General features: G+C 36.5%; 1 protein-coding gene across 3 annotated transcripts; it reads left to right on the forward strand.

Annotated features, from left to right (window-relative positions):
- Positions 1-885: 885 nt before the first annotated feature.
- On the forward strand, positions 886-24,605 carry LOC126799284 (uncharacterized). 3 transcript variants are annotated; one of them, XM_050526453.1, is made up of 47 exons: positions 886-1,132; positions 1,214-1,291; positions 1,729-1,841; positions 2,141-2,234; positions 2,572-2,609; positions 2,812-2,880; positions 3,163-3,224; positions 3,642-3,846; positions 4,455-4,523; positions 4,606-4,685; positions 4,885-5,034; positions 5,755-5,818; positions 6,162-6,263; positions 6,423-6,560; positions 6,645-6,772; positions 7,546-7,696; positions 8,148-8,243; positions 8,390-8,491; positions 8,838-8,896; positions 9,038-9,140; positions 9,759-9,932; positions 10,016-10,132; positions 10,256-10,536; positions 11,180-12,732; positions 12,824-13,923; positions 14,351-14,479; positions 14,555-14,704; positions 15,042-15,608; positions 15,677-15,748; positions 15,877-16,317; positions 16,449-16,635; positions 16,720-17,479; positions 17,566-17,682; positions 18,552-18,825; positions 19,278-19,391; positions 19,467-19,550; positions 20,454-20,504; positions 20,585-20,761; positions 20,849-21,165; positions 21,241-21,579; positions 21,672-21,735; positions 22,203-22,349; positions 22,900-23,004; positions 23,258-23,368; positions 23,450-23,554; positions 23,636-23,705; positions 23,884-24,605. In XM_050526453.1, exons 1-47 carry the CDS (start codon positions 1,036-1,038, stop codon positions 24,585-24,587), a joined length of 10,308 nt encoding a protein of 3,435 aa, XP_050382410.1. In that variant the 5' UTR covers positions 886-1,035; the 3' UTR covers positions 24,588-24,605. The 3 variants fall into 3 exon arrangements, 2 of the variants coding, with proteins under 2 accessions (XP_050382410.1, XP_050382411.1); XM_050526454.1 differs by having other exon boundaries at positions 16,452-16,635; XR_007672605.1 differs by lacking the exons at positions 22,900-23,004; positions 23,258-23,368; positions 23,450-23,554; positions 23,636-23,705; positions 23,884-24,605 and having other exon boundaries at positions 21,656-21,735; positions 22,203-22,257.
- The last annotated feature ends 480 nt before the right edge of the window (positions 24,606-25,085 follow it).

Raw genomic sequence — 25,085 nt, forward strand, 5'->3', positions numbered from 1 at the left:
TATTTCGTCGGTGATGGGTTATAGATCAAGGCCTTGGGGCTCTAGGTTGTAGTTAGGTTGGATCGTCGATGAAGGAGACTTCCATGGTCGTTGTCGACGACTTTGTTGAAATTGAGATCGATTTGGACTCTCGACGACGTCAACAAACTGCTAGGGAACAAGGCCGAAAAAGAGACGTAGGTAGCAAATTTGCAGGAAAATAGAGGTGATTGTTGGAGTCTCTGGCTGGAGAAGGAGGAAGGAGAGGCCAGCCTTTGTTAGATCAGAATTACAAATGAGAGGAAGAAGATGGCTCTTCCGACGAGATCTGTAGTTTGAGTGATGAAAAAATTCGATGGCATTTTGTAAATATTTCAAACATCAATGGCAACGATATAAGAGATTGAGAAAATTAACTTTTTTTATAATTTTCAAACTTACTTGATCTTTTTATAAATACATATATTAAAAGTGACTTTTTTATAAGAAATCCATATTTTAAATAACGATAGCTGTGATAAATCTAATAATGTGGTGCATAAACAAAAAGTATAACTTTTTTTTTAAAATGTGAAAAAAAATATATATTATACCTTTATAAATTAATAAATTATTAATTAATCGATAAATTACTAAATTATTAATTAATCAATAAATTAATAATAAATTTTCTCAATCCTATTTTATTAATTTATAGAGATTTATGTTTGAGCAACCCTTTCTTCCTTTTCTTATCTACCCAAGGAAAAAATTGCACCGCGCCCCAAGTAAAAAAAGTAAATAAAAAACAGGTGTAAATACGCTTGTGCCAATTTCAATATTTCATGACTCGATCCAAGGCTTTAGTTCTTTCACTCTCTCGGCTGTGCGCTACCACTACGGCGGCGCTCCTCTTCCTCTTCTTCTTCCTCCTTTTCAACGCCCTCGCCGTCGTCTCCCTCGTCCTACTCTAGACTCTCCTCCCGGCTCTCAGTCTACTACTACATCCACACGCAGACTTCCGGCTGCAATCGGAATGCGCCGCGCGGCGGAGTGAGTCGCCACGGAGAGTCCAGAATGTTCGAACGCGTCGTCACTCAGGTTCTCCACGGATACCTAGGTCGCTACGTCAAGGATTTCCACAAGCACCAGCTCAAGATCACCATCTGGAATGGTACGTTTCGTATTCACCAACGATTTTCTGGTTTCGTGAATTGAATTTCTTAATGTTGAGAATTTCGTGGTTGAATTGCAGAGGAAGTGTTCTTGGAGGACGTGGAGCTTAGTCTCGAAGCGTTTGAGTATCTACAGTTGCCTTTCGCTCTCAAACAAGGTACTGGTTTCACTCGAGAGAGTTGTTTAGGTCTGAATGTACTGGAATTCGTATGGTGTGTATGTTGATGTATTGATAAAACTACTTTTTGCATGTAAGTGTTGAAGGAATTGAGGTTTTGATGGATTTGGTTGAGCATTTTGTATGTAGTGTACATTTTTTACATGTGTGTTTTTGTTTGACAATTGAACAATTTGTCACTGTCGCCGGCACTTGTGCCTTCCGGAATTTGGATACTTTTTAGGTTTGATTCTGCCATTTTTTGCTGCCGTCTTAAAGGCATTTCGTCGAGAGCTTGACGGAATGTGCTTTGTTGTTATTGTGCTGGTCTGCATGATAAATTTTGATTCACGGGTGCATTGGTTGATAGGAATGCGAATTTATTATTGTGTGCTTGTACAGTGGTCACCGATTCTGATAATGGATTTTATTGATAGGTCGGATTGGAAAGATAAGCATCAAAATTCCATGGAAAAAGCTTGGTTGGGACCCCTTTGTAATTAGTTTGGAAAACGTGTATCTATGTGCATCCCAGCGAGACGATGAAGAGGTAATTTCAGTCTCTGATATCTTTTGGATTTTTTAGACCAAGTCTTCGGCATTATATGGGAAAGAGATAGTACATCAAAAGATCTATCTGAAAATTATGAAATAAAAAAGCTGTAAGGCCTGGGTCTGATTTCACATTTAGATTACGCAAATGAATCCTATAGATATAAAATTCAGGATGTCAATATTAAGAAAGTAAGTAAAAAGATATATATATATATATATATATTTCTGGTGAGAATGAGGCCTAGAAGGCCAAAAAGGGATAATTTAATTTGAAACTCTGTTCTTAATTTGCAGTGGAGTTTGGATGAAGTTGAAAAGCGAGAGTTTGCTGGGAAAAAGGCCAAACTTGCAGCAGCAGAGCTGGCCAAATTATCGAAACGTGTATGCGGTAAGCTTCTTTCTTGAAGAAAATAAGGGTAGGCTCTTGTATCTGACTTTACCTTTTTTGAAAAGATATCCAAACTTATCCTTCTTTCTGAGAAGATACTTAATTGCAATTTATGAATGAAGTATAGTTGTTGACCATATATGTAATATGCCTATAGAGTGAGGATTCCCATACTGCAGAATTTAAACTTGGGAGGGGATTAAATTTTCATTACAGAATGAACAAGTGCTTTTTTTCCTGAATAAGATTATAATCGTTTGATTATTGTATGTTTCTGCTTTACTTTTGTTGTTTTGTTTTTCTATATACTTAATTATTATTATTTTCTATTCTGCAGAAAATCAGGCTGGGTTTTTATCGATTATTACTGCAAAGGTGACATTACTAAACTTCTATAATATTTTTGAATTGCAGTAGTGATTTCACCTAATCATAGGCATGTATATCGTTCATTTAAGTATGTAAAATGGAAAGGTTTATTCTAATCTCAGTATTGATGAACACAAGTAAGAATTTTCAGGGACATGAGTATTGTTGAAATGCTGAACGCTACTGATGTTCATTGTTTTGCCCACAGGTTGTTGACAGCATCCAAGTGTCAATTAGAGATTTCCATATCTTGTACCACGACAAACTGAGTGGCTCGGTAAATTTCTTACCAAGTAAAAAATGTATATTTTTTGTTTTTATTTTTGAGAAGGAAAGGGTTTATTCAAGAAGCATTATGATATGTGGACAAGCAGTCTCCAGACACAAAAGTGAATCTGTCCTTTGTCTTTTTTTTTTAAAGAACCTATTTATTATATAAATCAAATTCTCTACTTGCATATTGGTATTTTGGAAGTAATATATATTGTGCAAAACATTGATTTTCTTGAACAGTAAAGAAACTGATGCTATTACATTGTGTTGCCTATTTTTCTTTCAGGCATGTAATATTTTTGGTTTGAAGTTTTCCAGCTTGAGGACTATGAAACAAAATCCTTCCTGGTAATTTACCGTTCCTGTATATAGTGGTATTCACATTACTTTTCGTACTAATCATTCATCAAATTTTAAATTGGTTAGGATCGGCTGATTCTGAAGATGAATGTTCCCTATAGCTGACTGATTGATTTGTGCTATGTGTGATGAAGTGTGTATATTCTTTTGATTCCACTTTTTCTTTGTCATACTATCTCCCTAAGTGAGTTGTGCGGACTTATCGGCCACCCTTTGTTGCATTATCTTTCATTGATTCTGTGAATTAACGATTATTCTCGTGTTATGTATATAATTTTTTAAAAGAAACTTTTGCTCGTATACATATTTGTGTCCATGATTGTGGAGGGAAGTGTTATGTTTTTATGTTCTTTGATTGCTGTATTACTAATTTCATTTTGGTTTTGTTATTTTCTGATATCTCAGGTCAGTTGCAAAGGGAAGAGGGGGCCAAGTTAACAAAACTGTGGAGATTATCGGTTTGGAGTTTTACTGTGGCACACTTGATGGGACAGTGGACTTGATGACTATGAACAATGGCAGGGACTCCACAGTATGGCAAGATCCAAGATGGGATGAGAAAAGATATAACTCTATACTGTCACCATGTGATGTGTCCATGTCCCTTTTGGTATGAGTGTATGACACAGTTTTGGTTTAAGTCGTTGGACTTGCTGTTGTTTTACTTTAGCTCTCTCTCTCTCTCTCTCTCTCTCTCTCTCTCTCTGGACACTAATTTATCAACATATGACATTTTTAGGCGTTGGAATTGTAAAGAAAGAAACTTCTGTTTCCTTGCCATTTAAAAGCTTAAGAAATTTTAACGCTAGCATTAATCTGTAAGTTCCTCCAAGATATAGGATATTAACTGTCAGATTAAACCACCAGATTTGTAGAAAATGCGGAAAGAAAGTAATACAGATCAGACTCTATGCTGCTCAGTTTACCAAATTTGTAAAGTGGTTCTTGATTCATAAATAAAAATATTGAGATCTTGAAATTTGGAGTGCTGTGTATAAAATAACCTGAAGTTTCATCTGTACCTCAGTAATCTTTTCACTCTGTCTTGGTATCTGTGGTGAAAAACAGAAACAATATGAGTAACACACCATATATTTTCAGGAAAGACTTTTGAATGGTGATAGGTTTTGTATATTAGTTCCAAAAGAATAAAATTGGTTGTTTGTAACATGCCTCTCAGTTATTCTGAAGTTGAGAAAAAAATGGTCTCTTATGCAGGTCAACAGATCAGGAGAGATTGATAGCAAAACTCCGCAGTACTCGATCACCGCTGAGATAACTGACTTGGTTTGTAATCGTCTCTGAAGTGGATGTTAATCTAATTTATTGGTTTACTAGCTTCTCATATATTTTCATGATGTCCTGCCAGTTGATGTCCATAGATGAGGTTCAGTTGCAACAGATTTTATTTCTTTGGGATTATTTTTGTATGTGTGAATTGAGAAACAAGTAAGTTTTTTTTTTCTCGTACTACTTTCAGCTATTAAATTAACAGTGGTCAGAATTGCTTAAGTATCATGTATTCTTGGTTATTCCTCCCTCAATTGCGAAAAGCTGTTATAATCTTGATATATTTGGGTTCTCAGTTAAAATATGAAGTTCAAGTGGTGTTTGATTGATCTCTGGTGTTGAATTGTGATTTGTGAAGGTATGGGCGTTATCGTCCCTGGAGTAGTCCGTTATCAAGAAAGGTGAAGGGTTGGAAAATGTTGTGGTGGCATTATGCGCAAGAATCTGTCTTATCAGATGTGCGGAAGCGATTAAAGAAAACATCATGGAGACATTTTGGACAGAGACTGTATGTTGAGTTTCTATATTCCTGCACGATTTAATTCAGTAAAGCAAACAATTATGCAGCTTGCACAGTCATGCAAATATATTCCAAACAAGTTTAGACAATCTCTAGAATTCCCATTAAGGATGCTTTTCTTGGAAACAATTTCTTGATATGGACAAAAAGTATCTTTTTTTTCTTTTCAAACATCAACAAGCAATATTTTACTCAGCTTGCACAGGCATGTACATATTTCCCAACAAGTTTAGACAATCTCTGGATGTCCCAATAAGGATGCTTTCTTGGAAACATTTAATTGATAAGGACAAAAACTGTTGCTTTGGTCAGTGTTCCCAACAAGTTTAGAAATCTCTCTGTAGGGGTTCCTGGACAGACAAATAATTTGATAGTAGGAAGTCCTTGTTTCTTATCAACCCTCCTTCTGTTAAATGATCTAGTATTTTTTTTAAGCAATAGTGTGTGAGATACAGACCCCTTTCACTAATAATGTCTCTTTCTTCTTTTTACAATTTTACTATTTCATCTGACCAGCTGAAGTTTAGGGCCCAAAGAACTCATAAGTTGTGTGCTATCTTTTAGTTTCCTCTCTAGTCATTGTTGAGGCTGGAATCAAACAACATTATGTTTTACTTTGATTTTTTTTTTTGAAAAATTGTTAACAGTAATTATTTTGTGGGCATACATTTCTGGATTTAATGATGCACCGTACAATCCTAATTGCAGAAGCTCTTGTCGGAAGTATGTTAACCTATATAAAATTAAGTTGGATCTTCTTCGGCATGATCAGGTAAGTGTTATGCTGGTTCCACTCTTGGTTTCCTTTAAAAAAATCTGTGCACTTGTGGTAGCAGAACTTAGATAGAAACAGATTTATGCAACCTTCTCCTTTTCATGTCCCACTCTGATTATGTTTGCAACTTGTAATAAATAATAAACTTTAACAAGATTGTATTGGGAGAGTAGTTTGCTTGTCTGATATATAGTAATATCCTGCACACCAGAAATTGTAATTTTTTTTTCATTCCGACTCTGTTCCTTTTCTCTGTATTGGTTTTGTATGTTAATTATTATTTCTTTGATGAATGTAGTATGGAATTTCTCTAGTTAGTAACACCTATATTTTTAATCAGCCAATTGATGAAAGTACACGATGGGAATTGGAGCAGATGGAGAAAGAATTAGATTTAGATGATATTTTAAGTTACAGGTCGGCTGCAGAATGTGAGTTGCAGGTATGAGTTTTATTCTTGTGCAGGTTAGGATACATTTGAGTGTACTATATCAGTAATATCACATTCCATTGCATCTAGCCTTCTTTAGTGTTGTGAAAAAGGTCATGAATTTTGTTGTCAGTCAGTAAGGTTAGATGTTCAAATTTAATGTGGCTGCAGGAGTTTCTGGTGAATTCTTCAACTGGAAAATCCCGTGGATGGCTGAACTGGCTATCTCTTGGCATGCTTGGTGCTGGAGGAACTGATGATTTGGGTCAATTTTCTGGGGCCGTTTCTCTTTCTGATGCAGTTATTAAGGTACTTCTCAAATCAACCAATCAGGTAGTGGAAAACAAAATTTATCTCTAAATTGATAAAACTATCCTCTTGTTATGTATACAGGATATATATGAGGCGACAGAGTTCAATCCTCCTATTTTATCTAATGTTGATGCTCCAACAAATGATAAGATTGATATATGCGCACTCCAGTTCAGCATTAGTCGAATTTCTGCAACACTGCGTAACATGTATGCATGCCTATTTTCGGTACTTCATATGGCTAAAATGAGATCCATGTGACTAAATGGTTAAATAACTGGCTGATAGAGTTCGGTTCTGCATTTTTCTTGAGCTTGGCATGAGTGAAGCTCCAGAAGAGCTTGAAAGAACTGAGGTGAAGCTGGATAGAGTTGGCTGTTATTACCACATGTGCTTTTCTCATAACCTTACTAATCTGAAACTTAGATTTCTCCCGTCAAAATGAAAACTCTATCTTAATTGGCGAACCAAAAATTAGTAGGTGAATTAACTAGTAATATCCCTAATTGTGTAGGGAAGTGTTCTGTTGCTAGACAGTCTGACTTATAGTATGTGGTTCAAATTGACAAACTATCTTATAGTATTTCCTGGCAAAAGAACACTACCCTATTCATGTCATCTCAAACCAAACTGTTGGGTACCATATTATGTGATTGTCCCTTTTTTTCCCGATGAACAGTGCGATTGTCAGTTATTTTGTCATTTAGTTGTATAAATGAATTATCCAAAAAAATGAAATTAAATAAGTGTCATGCAGTCAATTTGAACTGGTAGCTACTGGCCCTTAGGCATACTACTCTAAACGAGTGGAACTGATTATGAATTACTTGTTTATATCTAACATTAGTGCTCTCATAATTCTCTGGATCACAGATTTTAAGTTGACGAATGAAATTGCTTGTGGTGTTGCTGCCTTCATCTTTCTGCCTCTACTTCTTTTGCTTCTAACATAATTTAGTTATTTGGTGGTTTAAATTTTCAGGAAGTATGGCCAAGAAATTTCAGAGTTGATGTTGAATGGGGTGACTATAGAGTGCAAATTCAGGGAAGAATCTGCAGCTGTTGTTGCCATTGTGAAGTCAGGGGAGATGGTTTATCCGTGTAACAAGAAAATCATTTTGCAGCTACAAAAGGTTTAGTTTATATTTATTCATCATTTTTGATATATAAGTTGATATCTCTTCCTTTTCCGTATGGAGAACAAGCAGACATGCTCTTATGGGACTGTATGATTTTTAGCAGTAAATGATCTGTTAAGTTAGGTATTAAGTGATTTTGTGAAACCCACAGAATATTCAATGGTCTTTAGTACCACCAAATAGTTAGAAATATGACTTTGCATGCAATTTGCTTTCAAAATCAGATCTTAGGTTGTTAGTGTTTATTGTAGCATAAATTTATGTGTTTTGAGGGTTTTAATGTCCAAACCGTCACTGAGATGCTTGACTGGCTGGCCTTTCGTTTGACAATGTAGCTCAACTAGCCTTGGTCATTGATTGAGAGATTAATTTACCTTTTGAAGTTAATTTTTAGTAAAGGTAACTGTATAGGGTCAGTCTGTGAGTGACCTTTTATTATTTTCAGCCTAATAATGAGAAGAACGAATTGGAAAACGATAATCCTTCCTTTAGATTGCAAGTAGATGTTTCATCAAATCTCGACGCTGAATTGTCCATTAAGGTACTATTTTCCTCTATTTCTCTGACATACCAAATATTGTCTAATGATCCGTCTCTTGGGTATATGTATAAAGTTTGGTGGTTACAAGTATCATCATTCAAGGGAATTTTTTATCGATAATTGCTTAATGGAACACTTCTACACAGGGGATGCTTCAACCATTAGAAGTTACCATCGATGCAGATTTTTTTTTAAAGTTGATGGATTTTCTTGGGGTGTTTAAATCCTTTGAAAGTCAGCATGGAAGGGTAAGAGTTGCTTTCTATAATTTCCCAGAGTTTTTGTTTTGTCTTTTTCGGTTTTGTCTTGCTTATTTATGACCCACTGTTTTGTGACTGTATATGCACATTGCGTTTTTCTTTTCTTTTTTGTGGATGGTAAGAGTCGATATGCATTTCTTTTTTGTTTAAAGATTTCAGATATTGATCCCTAGTTCTCGAAGTCTGGATGACAGCTGTAGCAGATATTTTAGGCTTTGTGTCTGCTTTGCTAGTGTTCGCGTCACTGATTTTTATTTAATGACGTTTTATCCAAGTTCTTTTCTGTCCTGAACTTGTCCACAGTTCCTGTACCTGATAATATCATCTGCTGCAGGTCCTTCTTTCGCTAAATGGGATAGACAATGTTGATGGTCGACTGTTGTCGAAAGCTGAGTAGGTTTTCTTATTGCAACTTGCAATGTGCTATACGTCTCGACCCTCCAAGCTTGTTTTCTCCCATGATTGTGTTTAGCTGTGCAAACTCATATACGTTATTAGCTTATGATTTGTTACTCAATGCTTTGTTGCTTGCAGATACATTTTATCACGTCATGGGAAAGTGGTGTGGGATGTTACTATTTTCCATATCATCATAAATGTTCCTTTGGGAGATGCAATATCCGATCCACATAACTTGGTAATCTTGTTGATTAACAAAACATTGTCAAGATTTCACATGTATATTTGGTCTTTTTTTTGTCACGAGCTTAATTTATTAACATGATGTAAATATTAGTAACATAATTCACACTATTATGGGATAACCCAATCCAATCCAGCTTCTCTAAGCACCATCCTCCTCATTTCTAATGTGATTAGACTAGGTAAAAAATAAATCTTTACGACTTTAAGCCTTATTTCCACTAAGAATAGGCTAGTGAGGAAAATTGCAAACAAATGTTTTTTTTTTAAACCACATCATATGCAACGGCCCTGTCATCAGCATTGATCCGAGTTACAACAAACTTGCCAAGTACTTAGCCTTTCAAACATGGAGCTAGATGAGGAACAAGACTATGGGGGCCAACTGCGAACTCAGTCTTGCATTCTCCTCTCATAAGTTCATAAGCAATTATTTGCACAAAAACCAATACAGAATAAACAAAACGAAAACTTTGATTGAGGAATGTCCATATAATCTTTCGCCTAGTTGTTATCCATGCATGTGCCTTGTGAAAATGATGTTAGATAGTTGATGTCTTTAATTTTATTATAAGCTTGGTTGTTCCTGCCTTTTAATGCAAAATTTTGACAGGTTTTTGAAGCAGGCTCTGTTCGCTTTAGGACTAAATGTGATGTGAGGTCTCAGCCATCAGATGATGAGGAACAAACTCTAAAGAACTTCCTAACTTCAAGCTGTAATATTTCTCCACGTGTCCAAATACAAGATCTCTATGATCACTATGAGGTCAAGATAAATGATCTTGAGGTTAGGTTCTGTCAGAGACTGTACCGTTTTATGTTTTCTTAGATTTCTGATGATCAAACAAGTAATGCTGAAGTTACCTGCAGTTGACGGTAACATTACCTTCTCATTCATCTCCGATTTATATCTTGGAGAAACTTAGTGCTTCTGTCACCTTTGCATCTTGCTTGATCCAAGATGAGTCGATATTGAAACAGTTGGAGGTAAGACAACTGTAAGTAATAACTTAGTACTCCTCTTACCTGCCACTTAACAAATTTGAAATGTCGGATGCATAAGGTGATATGTGTCAATTCTGTGTTTCTCAGTTTTTCTTTTGATCACAGGCTTCTGTCATCATATCATCAGTTCACGCACATTTTTCTCCATCAATATATGCTGCAATTATGGGACTGATAGCATATATAGGTGCTGTGCAATTGAAATTTGAATCTCTACCCTTCGAAAATACTGGTTCACTAAATGCTGCATCAAATGGATTTAAGACTCCGGTTTTTGGTTTCTCTACCAATTTTAAACTGGAGATGATGAAGATTGAAGTCGAACTGGAAAATGAGCAAGAAAATAGCTCGTCATTCATGCTCAAATTCCAACAATTGGATATCGGGTATTTAGCTTTCTCAATTTTGTTTGTGCATACATTTGGACTTCTCTTGATAGAATCACTCTTAAAATCTGACTTTTAAACACACCTACAACTTTTACCATTCAATAGATTTTGTAAATTTAACATGATTTCATGCCACATATGCTAGACCATAACTTTAATTCTTGATTGTTCATCTTTTGGCTTGAGAAGTGTAGGTCTGGCATTCATGGGCTTATTCATCCTACCATTAAAATTTTTCTTTCTTTTACACTTAACGGCATATGTCAAAATTATTTTTGCTTGATGGAGCATTTAATCGTAAGAATTGTTGCTGATATTGTTGTTGCATTAAATATTATTCTGTTTTGGTTGAAGTCTGATATTATTCTGTAAGAAGAAAATACTGTTTAACAATCAAAATTTAATTTGATTGGTTGCCTCATCTTCATTGTATGTTTGCTGCACCAGTATTGTCCATTTTTACTACATTATTTTCTATTTCTCTTCCAATTGAAAAGGAAGACAATTTTTTTTTATTAGTGGGAGTTTCTTGTTGTTTGTTGCTTTATTTTCTGCTGGACATTTCACAGTTATCTTATCCCTCCTGAAGAAGAGAGAGAAAGAGAGAGAAGAAATTGATGCTCTGTTTTTCAATGTGCAGCTATTCCTTTTCAAAACATGAGGAATGCTGGATTTTAGTGAACACATTGAGTATCGCCACTTCTAAATTGGCTGGTAAAAGTGATGGTCGGATTTTGTATTCATCTGGAAATCAATCATCTGATGCTTTACAGCCACAGGAAATTGTGATTGACAATATAAATGATTGTATTGCCAACAACGCGGGTAATAATGAAGCATGCTTTACTTTACAATATGCATCTCATCCGAAAGACACAGTTCCTCAAGAATGTAGAATATGCTTAAATAATGGCGATCTCCACTGCTACCCATCTGTAATCCAGCTTCTGATTGCATTTTTTGATAGACTATCTGCATATGGTGCATCTAGTCCTGGTAAGGACACCTTGAGCTCATCTATGGATTCTAGGTATCCAAAAAGTGTTCCTGGTTTTGGGTTTCAAAGGTTTGGTTTCTCCAACTTCGTAGAAACTGGGTCCTCTGAGTATGCCAGCATACCTTTAGATCGATTTCCATTTGTAATGCTATCCAATGCTGGTTCCCTTGGTAACCTTGAAAGCTCTTTGGCTTATGGCAGTCCCCAGTGGAGAAAGTACTTCAGTCTAAGGGACTGCAGAGTCAGCAGCCCAGAATCTAGCATAAAGGAGGTATCTAAAATGTTTCATGCCCCAGCGTTGAAGTCCCCATCTGTGGTTGAAGCTTCTGCTGTGTGTGGAAATTCTGCTACCACTAGTAGTCTTCTTGTGATTGATGTCAATCTCTGTGGAATCAGAGTGCATTTTCATGATTCCAAATGCATTGTTGGAACAATCACCCTTTCTAGGTCCAACTCTTCAGTATCAATTTATGAAAAATGCTTCGATATATTGTGTTCTATGGAGGGGTTACTTCTCAGTTCGTCTTGGTCATCACATAATCTACGTGAGAATCTATGGGGCCCCTCAGTGTCAAACATGTCTCCTATTTTAAATGTACGTGTGAAGAAAGAATGTGGGCCATTGGGTTCACGTGTTGAACTATGCTTCAGCATACAGCATGTCTATTGCATTTTACCTCCTGAATATCTGGCCATAATAATTGGTTACTGCTCCTTATCTGATTGGAGTTCAGACACTAATGACCAGCTTGTCACCATAGGGCATGAAGATACTGAAAGTGAATATGAATGTCCCTTTGTTTACAAGATTGAGATATTGGACTCTGTTTTGATTGTGCCTGTGGAAAGCAACGAGGGTCAGTTTCTAAAGAGTGAACTCCAGCAGTTCTACTGTACATTTATTCAAAGGAATTTAACTGACGTACTGAAGGACATTCCTCATGAATGTTGGGTCCATGCTGATAAACTTGCTAAAAGAAATCATTCTTTAAATTTGTTCGGACAAGACTTGATTCTTTCATTCCTATGTTTCAAGGACAACCAATACAGTTCCTTTGTCGATGTTCCGTTAATTGCTCCTCTTTGTGCTGACGTGTGGGTCGAAATACCTTGTGAAAATGAATCCGCATGTGAAAGTTCTCCCTCAAACACTTGTGTCATGATTAAAGTCGGAAACTGTCAGCTTAAGCCCGAGGGTAGGAGTTCATCTTTCGTATTCAGGTTAACCAAAATCATCTCTTTTCATATTGTATAAATTTCTTGATCTGTTCTCTTTTGTTCTTGCAGATGATCACTTTTTTCACGGATTTCAGGGGCTAATTGATATCATCAATCGATTTTCCATAGTTTCTGATCTATCTGAATGTTTCAAGTCTGATGTTCTACAGTTCCTTCAGTCAAAAAGGTCCCTAGCACAGGAAAATGCAGCTCCACCCGTAGTTTCAAGCATTAATTATACCGAAGTTAGATGCTTTATCAATTCATTATCGATACTGTTGGATCCGTGCCAAAGAGTCTCTCAAGACCCTCTTGCCACTGCTGAAATGAAATTAATCTGCTCTGCATCACTGAGAAATGATACTCTCTCAAGTCTAGCTCTAAGTTTTTCTTCCCTAGAATTAAGTTCATTACGCAATTCTATTGTATTGGCAAGATGCAAGTCCACAAGCTCAACCTCATCAGTTCTTGATTTTTCTCTTAACAAAGAAAAAAGCGGTTCAAATGAAGTTCATATTTCTTTGCCTTCTGTTGAAGTGTGGTTACATTTGTCTTACTGGACTGAGGTTATTGACTTCTTTAAATCTTATGCTGGACAATCATCCACAAGTCTGCCAGACAACTTAGAGCAGGAAACTGATTCTCTCATCATGAGGTCAGAACAGATTTATATTACATTCCACTATCCTTTTTGGATAGCTGACCGAGTTTCTGGGGAATATCAGGGAGAGGAATGCGATGGAGATGCCTCTACAAATGATTTATCTGAGATAGTTGAAGCAAAAGTCTTTAGGTCCATTGCAGTTACTTTGTGCAGTCGAAGTAGTGAACTTTTTGTTGATGGAAGAAATGTGAAAGTGAAGTCTGACATAGAAAAACTGGAGGGCATGGTATTGGTAAGTCAGGATGAAAGTGTTCAGTCTACGCCCTTTTTCCAAATATCTCAGGTCCTCTTGCTAGCTGATGTAAATAACTGGATGGACATTGTGCACGTTGAAGTGGATGTTCAGTGTGATCAATTAGATGTATGGGTTTCACACAGCATTCTCTACTTCTGTCACTGTGTACAATTTAGTGTTGCTGAAGGAGGGCATTCTCAATTATCTTTTGGTAAAATTGATGCTAAAGTCCATCTTGGGAAGGTTTCTTTTCTGCTAAGTGATGGAAGGGTATGTTGACCTTTTTCACTTTCAAAGTTGTAATGTCATTTGGCCAATTTCATAGGTCCTTATTTTTGTTGCAAGGAAATAATGCTTGTGCGTTCTTACTATTAAAGAGTTTTTAAGACTCAATTCAGCATGGCAGATGGTGGGTGGGTATGTTATGGCCATTTTGGCATGCATTTTTTAATGCAAAGTGAGTTATCACTATATTAAAAAAAAAAAATCTAACATGACAGTTTTACTTTTTCTTAATCTTTTTATTTCTATTCTTTCAAAGTTGAACTATATAATATATGTGTATCTGTCATGCTACTTTTGAAGAAGGAACTATGTGTTTTGGTCATTTTGGTCTAGCTTGTTTGATTTCTAAATATCTTGCCATTCTCAATTTTTGAAGTTTCCTGGGTAACGATGTCTGTTTTCTTTGACACAGTGGAGTTGTAGTGGACCCCTTTTTCAGATTCTTATGGGGAACATCCTCTTGCTTGTTAATGCGACTGATAATAAACTTGAATGTTTAGTTTCTGGTCAACTTCAAGTGAACTACAATAACATTCACAAGGTATACTATAAACTTCTACTTCCACATCTAATTTGTCGTAAATGTTATTCTAATAGCTCTCTTATCTGTTTAAAGGTGTTCTGGGAGCCTTTTATTGAGCCTTGGCAGTGTGAGGTCAATGTCATTAGAAAAGAAGAGATGAGTCTCAGCAGCTCCAATTTGACAGACATCCATCTCACATCATCTGCACACCTTAATGTGAACTTCACTGAATCCCTTGTAGAGGTGAGAGCTTCACTGATCCCTTAGCCTGCCATGTCCTTTAAACATTCCCCCCCCTCCCTCTTTTTTTTTGTTCTTTTTTTTTTCGTTGACCAAAAGGTTTTGAAGTTTATCACTAGTACATCATTGACTTTAACAATGGGTGTAAGTTCAACTTTGGATACCTACAGTATATTGTTGATAACATTATAACATGAAATGTAAAGATGCCTCATAGGTATAGACTAACATGTAGGTTAATATCAGAAATATACAGTGGCTGGGTTATATTTTGTATGGTGATTGCCTTTCTCTATTGACCTGTCATGTCTAGCACAGATCTGATTTTTGTTCTTCACAGTGTGTTTTCAGGACATTTGAGATGATTAAGGATGCTTGGCTTGTAGTGAGTCCAAATGATTTTCCTGAAAGCCAAAAGTTATTACATTCCCCATTTTCCGAGTACACATATGCAGGAAAATATGCTCCTTATGTACTCCAAAACTTGACATCGCTGCCTCTAGCATATCATGTTTATCAAGGCCCAATTAGTCCTGATGAGTTTAATGCCTCAGAAATGAATAAAAAATTTGTGCAACCAGGATCATCTATTCCAATATATATCAATGATACTCCTGAAAAACAACTTATTCATGTTAAGCCAGCACACTTCTCTGAGAGAATATTTGACCAGAAGGCAAATGGGGTTCGTCATCAGTATATTACCATTCAAGTTGATGGATCAGTGCCATCTGAACCGATTTCAATGGATCTCGTAGGACTTACCTACTTCGAGGTTGACTTTTCTATGTCTTACAATGACAATATGGAAAACCATAGATCAAATGCCAATGCTGGTTTTGTTGTTCCGGTTGTATTTGATGTTTCAGTGCAGCGGTACAGCAAGTTAATCCGATTATACTCAACGGTACTGCACAAACTCAGTTATGGTATGAATTTATGTTTATTGGAAATTTCTTACACTTTTACTTTCAGGTTATACTTTCAAATGCGACTTCAATGCCACTGGAACTGCGATTTGATATTCCATTTGGTGTGGCCCCAAAGGTAGCTCATATATTCATTTCTCAGTTATGATTTATGATCTTAGATATCTGATTTGGTCTGTCACGATAGGTAGTTCTTTCTATGTCGTTATCCAGTAATACTTTTTTCTTACTATGCTACTATTTCAGATCTTAGATCCAATATATCCTGGTCAAGAGCTACCACTGCCTCTACACTTGGCTGAAGCTGGTAGGATTAGATGGCGTCCAGTCGGAGATTCTCATCTCTGGAGTGAAGTTTATAACCTGTCAAACCTGCTTTCTCAGGAGGGAAAAATTGGATTTCTCAAGTCTTTTGCTTGCTATCCAGCCCATCCCAATAGTGATCCATTTCGCTGTTGTATCTCAGTTAAAAACATCAGTTTACCTTCGCCTGTTATGTCAAGAAAGAGCTCTTTAAAGCAAACAGTTGCAGGTGGTGGTCAAATATTGCACAAGGATGAGGCGAAAAACCAATTTATTCACCAAGTAGTCCTCAGTATCCCTTTAGTAGTCAATAATTATCTACCTGACGCTGTGACATTGACCATAGAAAGCGGTGGGATTACCCGAACCACATTTCTTTCAGAGGTTTGTGATTAGATGTTGCTAAGTACATATATTTGACTGATTAAGGAATCTTTGCTACTTTCACTTTTGCTGGTTCCTTGATATAAATCAAGATGGTTTGTTTATAATCTTTTTGTATTTTTAAATTTTAGCAGGTGGAAACTTCTTTTCATAATGTTGATCCTTCTCATCACCTGAGATTGGAGATCCATATGCATGGGTTTAAAACAGCTATTTTGGACTTTCCACGTACTGAAATATTCTGTAAAAAAGCTAAGTTTGGGGGGACAAAGTTTTCACTTTCTGAAGTTGTGACATTCGACAGAGACTCCATAAATGGTATTCCTTGTTTTATTGAATCTTTTGCCAAAAATCACGAAATATTTGGTAGAATTAATAATGATCTTGGTGTCTTTATTTCAGGTCCACTGTATGTCACAGTGGAAAAGGTGATGGATGCATTTTCTGGAGCCAGGGAACTCTTCATCTCTGTTCCCTTTCTGTTGTATAATTGCACTGGGTTTCCACTGATCATTTCTGAATCTGCCAGTGAAGTGATAGGTGGTAGCTGCATTGTGCCTTCTTGCTATCATATGGCTGAACAAGAAGTACTTCTAGGAAACAAGGATGGTCTTGGTCTGGTATCTTCTACCTCTAATCCTAATGCTAGAGAGTCGCATACAACCAGAAGTTCTTCCTCAAGTGTTCATATTGTTTCAATTAGAGACAGTGCTGAGACTCACAAAGGAATAAGTTCTAGCAAACCTCTGTACTCTGAAGAGAATTTTAATGAGCTTTTAAGCAACTGTAATATAGACAGGGAAAACTCGGTTTCCAACAGTTTACAGAGTAGATCAAGTTCAAGCAGTCAGTTGACCTCAAAAGATTTAAACTCTAGTGGTTATGACCGTGGCAGAGTAAGGGCATGCATGTTCTCCCCTAAACCAACTTCCTCTGCTGGTGAAGTGATGGTTAGGGTGAGTAGGTGTATGCCTGAGCATGTGACAGAAAAGATGCCAAATTCTTTATGGTCAAGTTCATTTTCCCTGATCCCACCTAGTGGTTCAACTACTGTCCTTGTTCCTCAAGCATCATCAAATCAGGCCTTTATGATGTCCATCACGTCCGGTGCAGTTGCCGCACCATTTGCTGGGAGGACAAGTGCCATTACTTTCCAACCAAGGTGATGAAAATTATTGTAGCCGTCTGTTATTAGTTCAGACGCTTAGTTTATTGGTCGGAGTATTGTTAAATTTTCCTTATTTGCAGGTACATCATCAGCAATGCATGCAGTAGGAGCTTATGCTATAAGCAGAAAGGAACTGACTTCTCTTTTCAATTGGGTACAGGGGAACATTCTCATCTTCACTGGATGGATACGACTAGGTAAATTGCCATATATACATTGGATCATCTTGATTTTTCTGACTTTCTATGAAAGAAGTAAAGAGGATCTTCTATATGTTAGAGGGTGGGAGGTGGATCAAATGCGGTAGAGAGTTTTGCATCAGTTATCTTTATGGGTTTTGGTTTTCTCTGAATTTAGGTACTAGTTATATCTGTTATTATTTGGATTGCAGTGTCCGAGAATTTGCATGTGATGTTCTGTATTAGTACTGTATACTGTGTTGACTTTAGTTGTTGAAAGGTAGGTTATGTTTTCCACAGACCACCTCGTAAGAACTAAGAAGTGTGCCTTTTTTTTTAATCAAAAGAGTGAGTTAGGGAAAACAAAGATCTTGATTTTTCTGATACTTGACTGGACTGTAATTCTGTTTCGGTATGTGGCTTTATTTGTTTTATTTTGAATTGTGTTCTATAGTTACCTAGACGGACCATTGTCCATCCATTTCTGCAAGTCTATTTGGAATGTTATTGAACTGATTTAATGATGAAGACGCTGCTGCCAGTACCAAACTACCAATATGGTTTCTTCCCTGACCATATGGCTTAGTGATGAAGAGCTTTTGGGTATATAATATCAAACTGTAGTCTTTCCAAGACATGAAAATTGGCTCCTATAAGGAGAAAAAGACCAAAAAAAAAAGTAGAATTAAACAGATGCGTAACTTAGCTACATATTAATAAGGTGTGGCTACCTTTTCTCATCTTCCCTCCTCCAAACAAGGAATTTTCATGCTGATCCTGTGTGCTCACATATTTCCTCCATTTCATTGGGATCTTGGTAGTTAGTCTTCTGTGTTCCTCTAATTTTCCCTTTATTCTTGCTTATTCATTTGCTATCCTGTTTCCAGGGAGTTGCTCGTCTCCGTTCGTTATAATGAGCCTGGATGGCAATGGTCAGGTGGCTTCTTGCCAGACCATCTTGGTGACACTCAAGTTAAAATGCGGAATTATCTGTCTGGTTCCTTAAATATGATACGGGTTGAAGTGCAAAACGCTGACGTATCTGTGGGAGATGAAAAGATTGTTGGAAGCTTCCATGGAAATTCTGGGACCAACTTGATTCTTGTATCAGATGATGAGACTGGTTATATGCCCTACAGGGTTGATAATTTTTCAAATGAGGTTGGTAATAACAATCAAGTTTTTTTACGAACTACTCTAGATTGTAACATAGTTTCTTTCAATATCATTTAGTTCCTTACTAGCACTTTTGATTTCTTTTTTTATTTCCCTCTAGCTATACTTTTCTCTGCTCTTCGTCCAGCTATATAAAATAGTTTGTCTGTTTCTATAATTTTTTTGTTTCAACCTCTATCAAAGTATTGCGTACTGTGTCAACATTATATCAATACTTGTTAACCATCACGTAAAGGAGATTTTATTTTTACTTTTTATTTCCCGGTTATTGTGAAACACAAGTTACTAATGCATTTCTGACAGTCTGTATGTATCATGTTCAGTAAAACTTGTCTGCTAAAGACCTAAGGCTTATGGTCTCACTTTTGCATTTCAACCCTATCTTACCAAGTTACCATACCATTGACTACTAATTTTTCTTTACTTATCCATTACAGAAGCTAAGGATATACCAACAAAAGTGTGAAACCTTTGAAACTGTTGTTCAGTCCTACACTTCTTGCCCTTATGCCTGGGATGAACCATGCTATCCGCATCGTCTAATCGTGGAGGTACATGCCTTCTTTGTTGTTAACTATGACACTGTTTGGACACTATCTTTACAAAATAAATTATGTCAATGTCAGGTACCTGGTAAGCGTGTTTTAGGATCATATGCGCTTGATGATGTAAAAGAATACAATCCGGTGCAATTACCATCATCTCCCGAGGTGATTCTTCCACATCCAAAATTTTTATAACAAGTTATGTCTGTGGTCTTGGAGATGTCTGTTGGTTTCATATTATCTCACTTATCCTGTGCATGTTTGAATGCTCCTAAATAATTTTTAAAGAATATTTGTACTTACTGTGCTTTTTCTCATTTAAAAGCTTAATGTGTCTTTATTGGGTGGTACTTTAACTAAAAAGTTTGTTTTATGTTTTACTTTTCATGAAAGCATGCATGAATATACAACATAATGCATCAATATACTTTTTTCTCCTTTTTTTTTTAAGGTTCAGGAGTAAATTGTTCTGTTTCCTTAACAGATAACTGTTTAGCTAGCAGTATAGTGCTCTACAGGCGTATCTTTAGTATACAGTAAACCAAAGTATTTCTGTTGAGCTGAAGGTGTATATATATATATTCTAAAAGTGGCTTCTAAATTTTGTTGTGTATCATCAATTGGGTATATTAAATTTGCATACATATTAATAAACCAAACTGTTTGATGAACTACAGCAATCCTGTGACATGCAATTAATTCCTGCATTTGTTGTTTTTTTTAACTGTTGGTGAAAGACCTTTTGGCCTGAGATGTGAAATGACATTGTCTCAAGTGTTAAAAGTACTTCCCCCCCCCTACTCTTTGGCTGTTTATATTTTTTCTTATATTGTAATGAGTTTTTATACGTTGTTTTAGGTTGATTTGCTCTTGCTTTGTTATAAAATGACCTAAAATGCATTAGCTCTGGATCATGTGCAACATGTAAAAGTTCATTGTAAAGGCAACACTGAAACACACACACACACATTATCAATTTTTACGCAATTAAGTTTCATTTACATCTTATCCATGGTTGTTCCATGTTGTTTAGCAAATGTATTGATTTGTGCTGATTACTGGTAACAGAAACCTGAGAGAACATTGCATATATCCATCCATGTTGAGGGAGCAACAAAGGTACATTTCTTACACTTGGGTCGTGCAGTAAAAAACTGATACTTAATTTTATCAGCTTACTGATAGCTTTCCCTTTGTAGGTTCTCCATGTTATTGATTCAAGTTACCATGTTTTGAATGACAACAAAAGTAACCGTCCTCACTCAAAAGACAAAGGAAAATATGAACAGAAACAGGACAAGTTCATTGGTTTTATGGAAAGAATTTCAGTGTTCATTCAGCAGATTGGTATCTCTGTGATCACTATTCACCCTCAGGTAGGTGGAAATCTATATATACGTGGGGAATAGTCGGGGGTCTTTAATCTTTTGTGAAATATTTTTCATCTGGTATTTCTTTTGTAGGAGTTGCTTTTTATATGTGCAAAGAACATTACAGCTGATCTGGTACAGAGTTTGGATCAACAAAAACTTTCATTCCAAATCTCATCATTGCAAATTGACAATCAGCTTCGATCTTCCCCATATCCTGTTATGTTGTCTTTTGATCGTGAGCACAAAAACAATCCAGCTGCCCGTGTGATTAGGGACGATGACATGAAACCAAGTGAAAGGATATTGCAAAAGGTTTCTCCCAATTATGAACCTGTATTCTGCCTAGCTGTATCTAAATGGAGGAAGAAAGATGTCTCGTTGGTTTCATTTGAATACATAAGCTTAAGGTATAACTGGTTGCTTTTAGAATAGCTTGATTATTCTACGCTTAAAGCACTAACTTTCTCATTCTATGCTTGCAGGGTTGCAGATGTTTGTCTTGAGCTTGAACAAGAATTGATATTAAGCCTATTTGGGTTCATAAGAAGTGTATCTTCAAGGTTTCAGAGTAGAGTCTTGCCATTATCAGATCCGTTCCTGCACCCTTCTAATGATGCAGGTTCAATGGATCTGTATGCAACTGATAACCAACTTCACTTGATGTATGTTCCTCTGTTTAATGAACACCACAAGCAGAGACTCTCACTGCCTTCAATAGTTCCGATTGGAGCTCCTTGGCAGCAAATTTACCTTTTGGCTAGAAGACAAAAAAAGATCTATGTAGAAATGTTTGAATTGTGCCCCATCAAGGTGACCCTCAGGTGAGTTAGGAAACTATAAGGAGAAATATTTCTGGAATACTTTGTTTTATCTTAAAATTGCCACTTGACATGTTAGGTGTTTATTTGCATAGCTTTTCCAGCACTCCATGGATGCTTAGAAATGGGATTCTTGCAGCAGGAGAATCTGTTATTCATGTAAGTAGTATGACTGTTCTCTCTTGTATTATTTAATGCAATAACTGCAAAAATTGAGTTCAAAAGATTGTGTGGAACAGGCACACCGTGAAATAGTGTATGTGAAGAAATATCAAGTCAACTTTTAAAACATTATCCACTATCAACTGTTGAATTTTTTTCTTTCTTGTTAGACATTATTCACAATTGTTATGGAAGGTGCAGTGCTTTGTTAATGTTGCCATCTCAATGTCTTTTCTCTCTCTTGTTAAGAATGAGTTCTGTTAGGTTAGTTGGGGACTTCTTGTCCTGTATTAAGAAAATGGTAGCTAAGATTAGGGTGTCAAATGTGAATTGTAATTCAGACTTGCACTAGTAATCTATAATGAAAATGGTGCCTTATTTATATATTTTTTATGTTATCTATTATAATTTTAGGGTGTCAAATGTGAATTGTAATTCAAACTTACACTAGTTCTTTATTACAGAGAGGTCTGATGGCTCTTGCTGATGTGGAGGGTGCACGAATTCATCTGAAGCAATTAACAATTGCACACCAACTTGCTAGCGTAGAGTCTCTACAGGAGATCCTTATGAGGCATTATACTCGGCAACTTCTTCATGAGATGTATAAGGTACATGTTAAAAGTTATCTTCTGTTTAATCACATTGATTCTGATTAAGTTGTCTCATCAAGATTTCAGTGAGCTAAGTGTTATTGTCAATGTTCTTACTGCTCTGTGGATTTAGTATGTAGACTCTACTGTAAGATGGGAATTTATATCAAGTTTGTGTTATTGAAAGTTTTGTTTACAAGATGTCAGGTTGTCAATGGCAAATTCACTTGTGAGTTTATAAAAATAATAAAGGAAATAATACTGTAATATTAACCTAAAACTAGAAAGACCTTTATATTCCTTGGTATATCATTCTCTTCCACTTTTTGGTAAGAGTTCTCACCAAAGTTGTGGCTCTTGTTCGATCTGTGTGTCAAAGACACTAGATAAGTCAAAATTTGTCTATTCAATTGTATGATACTTGAGCATCTGTTCATCTTCAGTCAATTTTAGAGCTTGTTACTTTCTAAATCCATGAAAATATTTGACTTTATAGAGGGTTTAAGGAGTTCGGTCTTACCTCCATCTGAAAGTGCAATAATGGCCCCATAATTTTTTGAATATACAGGTGTTTGGTTCAGCCGGTGTTATTGGCAATCCCATGGGATTTGCAAGGAGTGTAGGGCTTGGCATTAGAGACTTCTTGTCAGTACCTGCCAGAAGCATTTTTCAGGTAAGTTTCTTGTTCTGTTTGACCTTTCCTCGTATCAGTATTTTCCCTTAAACGCCCTATCTTCATATGAATAAACAACAGCTAGAGAAAACGATGCCCATTGTTCACATCAGAAGTAACTGTTAAATTGTTCATTACTGCCGGTTTACCTTTCACATGTCATTTACCAACAACAAAGGGAAGACTAAGTTCAAATTTGTTGAAGCCAAGAGGCCGAAGTAGAGATATTAATTTTTTTTTTTACGTGTGATAGAGCCCTACTGGATTAATTACTGGCATGGCACAAGGCACGACGAGTCTCCTAAGCAATACCGTCTATGCTATAAGTGATGCTGCCACCCAATTCAGTAAAGCTGCCCACAAGGTAAGTGCTTGTTTAATACTATTTATGCAGTTCATACAATTGTTTTTCTATTTTATAATATTAATTGGTTTTTATGTGTAGGGAATTGTGGCATTTACGTTTGATGACCAGGCAGTTTCAGGAGTGCAACAGCAACAGACTGGTGTAGAATCTCATTCTAAAGGCGTTATCAATGAAGTATTTGAGGTACGTACTTAGTGTATTAGTTTCTGATTAATTATTTAGATGCTGCATTAATTTAACTGTTTACGCTTGATCGATTTCCAGGGACTCACTGGTCTTCTTCAATCACCGATCAATGGAGCTGAGAAGCATGGTCTTCCTGGTGTGCTCTCAGGTAAGTTATTGCTCGGAAAATCATAAGCTTATCATCTCTGTCTTATATATATATATATATATATATATATATTCCCGGTTAATCAATTTAATCACCTAAAAGTCTAAAACACAGTGATGATTGGTATAGATTTCGGACTTTTCGACAATGTATTCATGTTCTAGTAACTATCATGCAGGCATAGCTTTAGGTATTACGGGACTTGTGGCCAAACCAGCTGCTAGTATTCTTGAAGTTACTGGAAAAACTGCACAGAGCATTAGAAACCGGAGTAGGATCTATCAAACGAGACAGCAGCGCTTTAGGGTCCGTCTTCCAAGGCCTCTAAGCCGAGAATATCCCTTGAGACCTTACTGTTGGGAAGAAGCTGTTGGAACATCAGTACTTGTTGAGACAGATGGTAGTTTAAGGCTTAAGGATGAAATTTTTGTCACCTGCAAGAAACTTAAAGAAGCTTGTAAATTTGTCATCATCACAGAGAGACTGGTTTTGATTGTAAGCTGCCCGAGTTTGGTGGACTTTGGTAAGCCTGAATTTCGTGGTGTTCCTTCTGATCTCAAATGGGTGATTGAATCAGAAATTCATTTGGAGAGTGCAATACATGCTGACTGCGATCAAGGAGTAGTGCATATAGTCGGCAGCAGCTCAAATATGCCTATGCGTCAAAACCAGGTAGCAAAAAGCAGCAGTGGTGCAAGAACCGTGCGTTGGAACAATCCTACTGTTCCCCTCATACAGACCAACTTAGAACTGGAACACAAAGAAGATGCAGAGCACTTGTTACAGATTTTGTTGTCTACAATTGAACTGGGAAAAAAACAAGGTTGGGGTTGTAGGAATATTCTGCACCGAAGTAATATTAAATGGGGCAGAGATTTTTGAAGGACTATGGAGGGGGGACTAGCTTGGGAAAAGAAATGTCCTTCGAGACAGCATACTATGTTGCTAGAAGTCTATCAGCAAGGCCTTTCCCCTTTGGAGTTGCTTGTACAGACGTAGTACCCATACTTGTAAATAGCAGATAATTAGTTACTGAAGCCAGAAACTCTGTACAGTTTTAAGTTGTAGGCTATTAGCCCAAAAGATGTAGGTTAGCTATCATTTCCTGATCACAACTTGTAAATAACCACACCGAGGCTTTTGATGTGTAAGCAGCACACATTAGCTGTGTGCAATTTTGTAGCACAGAAGCGGTTTATATAGACATGCATACGTCGATTTCCCCCTAAGAATGCACAGGTGAAGAGGCTAGTTACAATGCTGCCTCAAATTTCATCTTAAACTTTGTTAGAAAAGGTTATCAGAAAGAGTTACTTACGGGACGTATGTTATACGTGTACGTATTGCATACATGTATGGCCCCACGCATAACACAGCATT

This window comes from Argentina anserina, chromosome 6 (genome assembly GCF_933775445.1).
Source record: "Argentina anserina chromosome 6, drPotAnse1.1, whole genome shotgun sequence".
Taxonomy (NCBI): domain Eukaryota; kingdom Viridiplantae; phylum Streptophyta; class Magnoliopsida; order Rosales; family Rosaceae; genus Argentina; species Argentina anserina.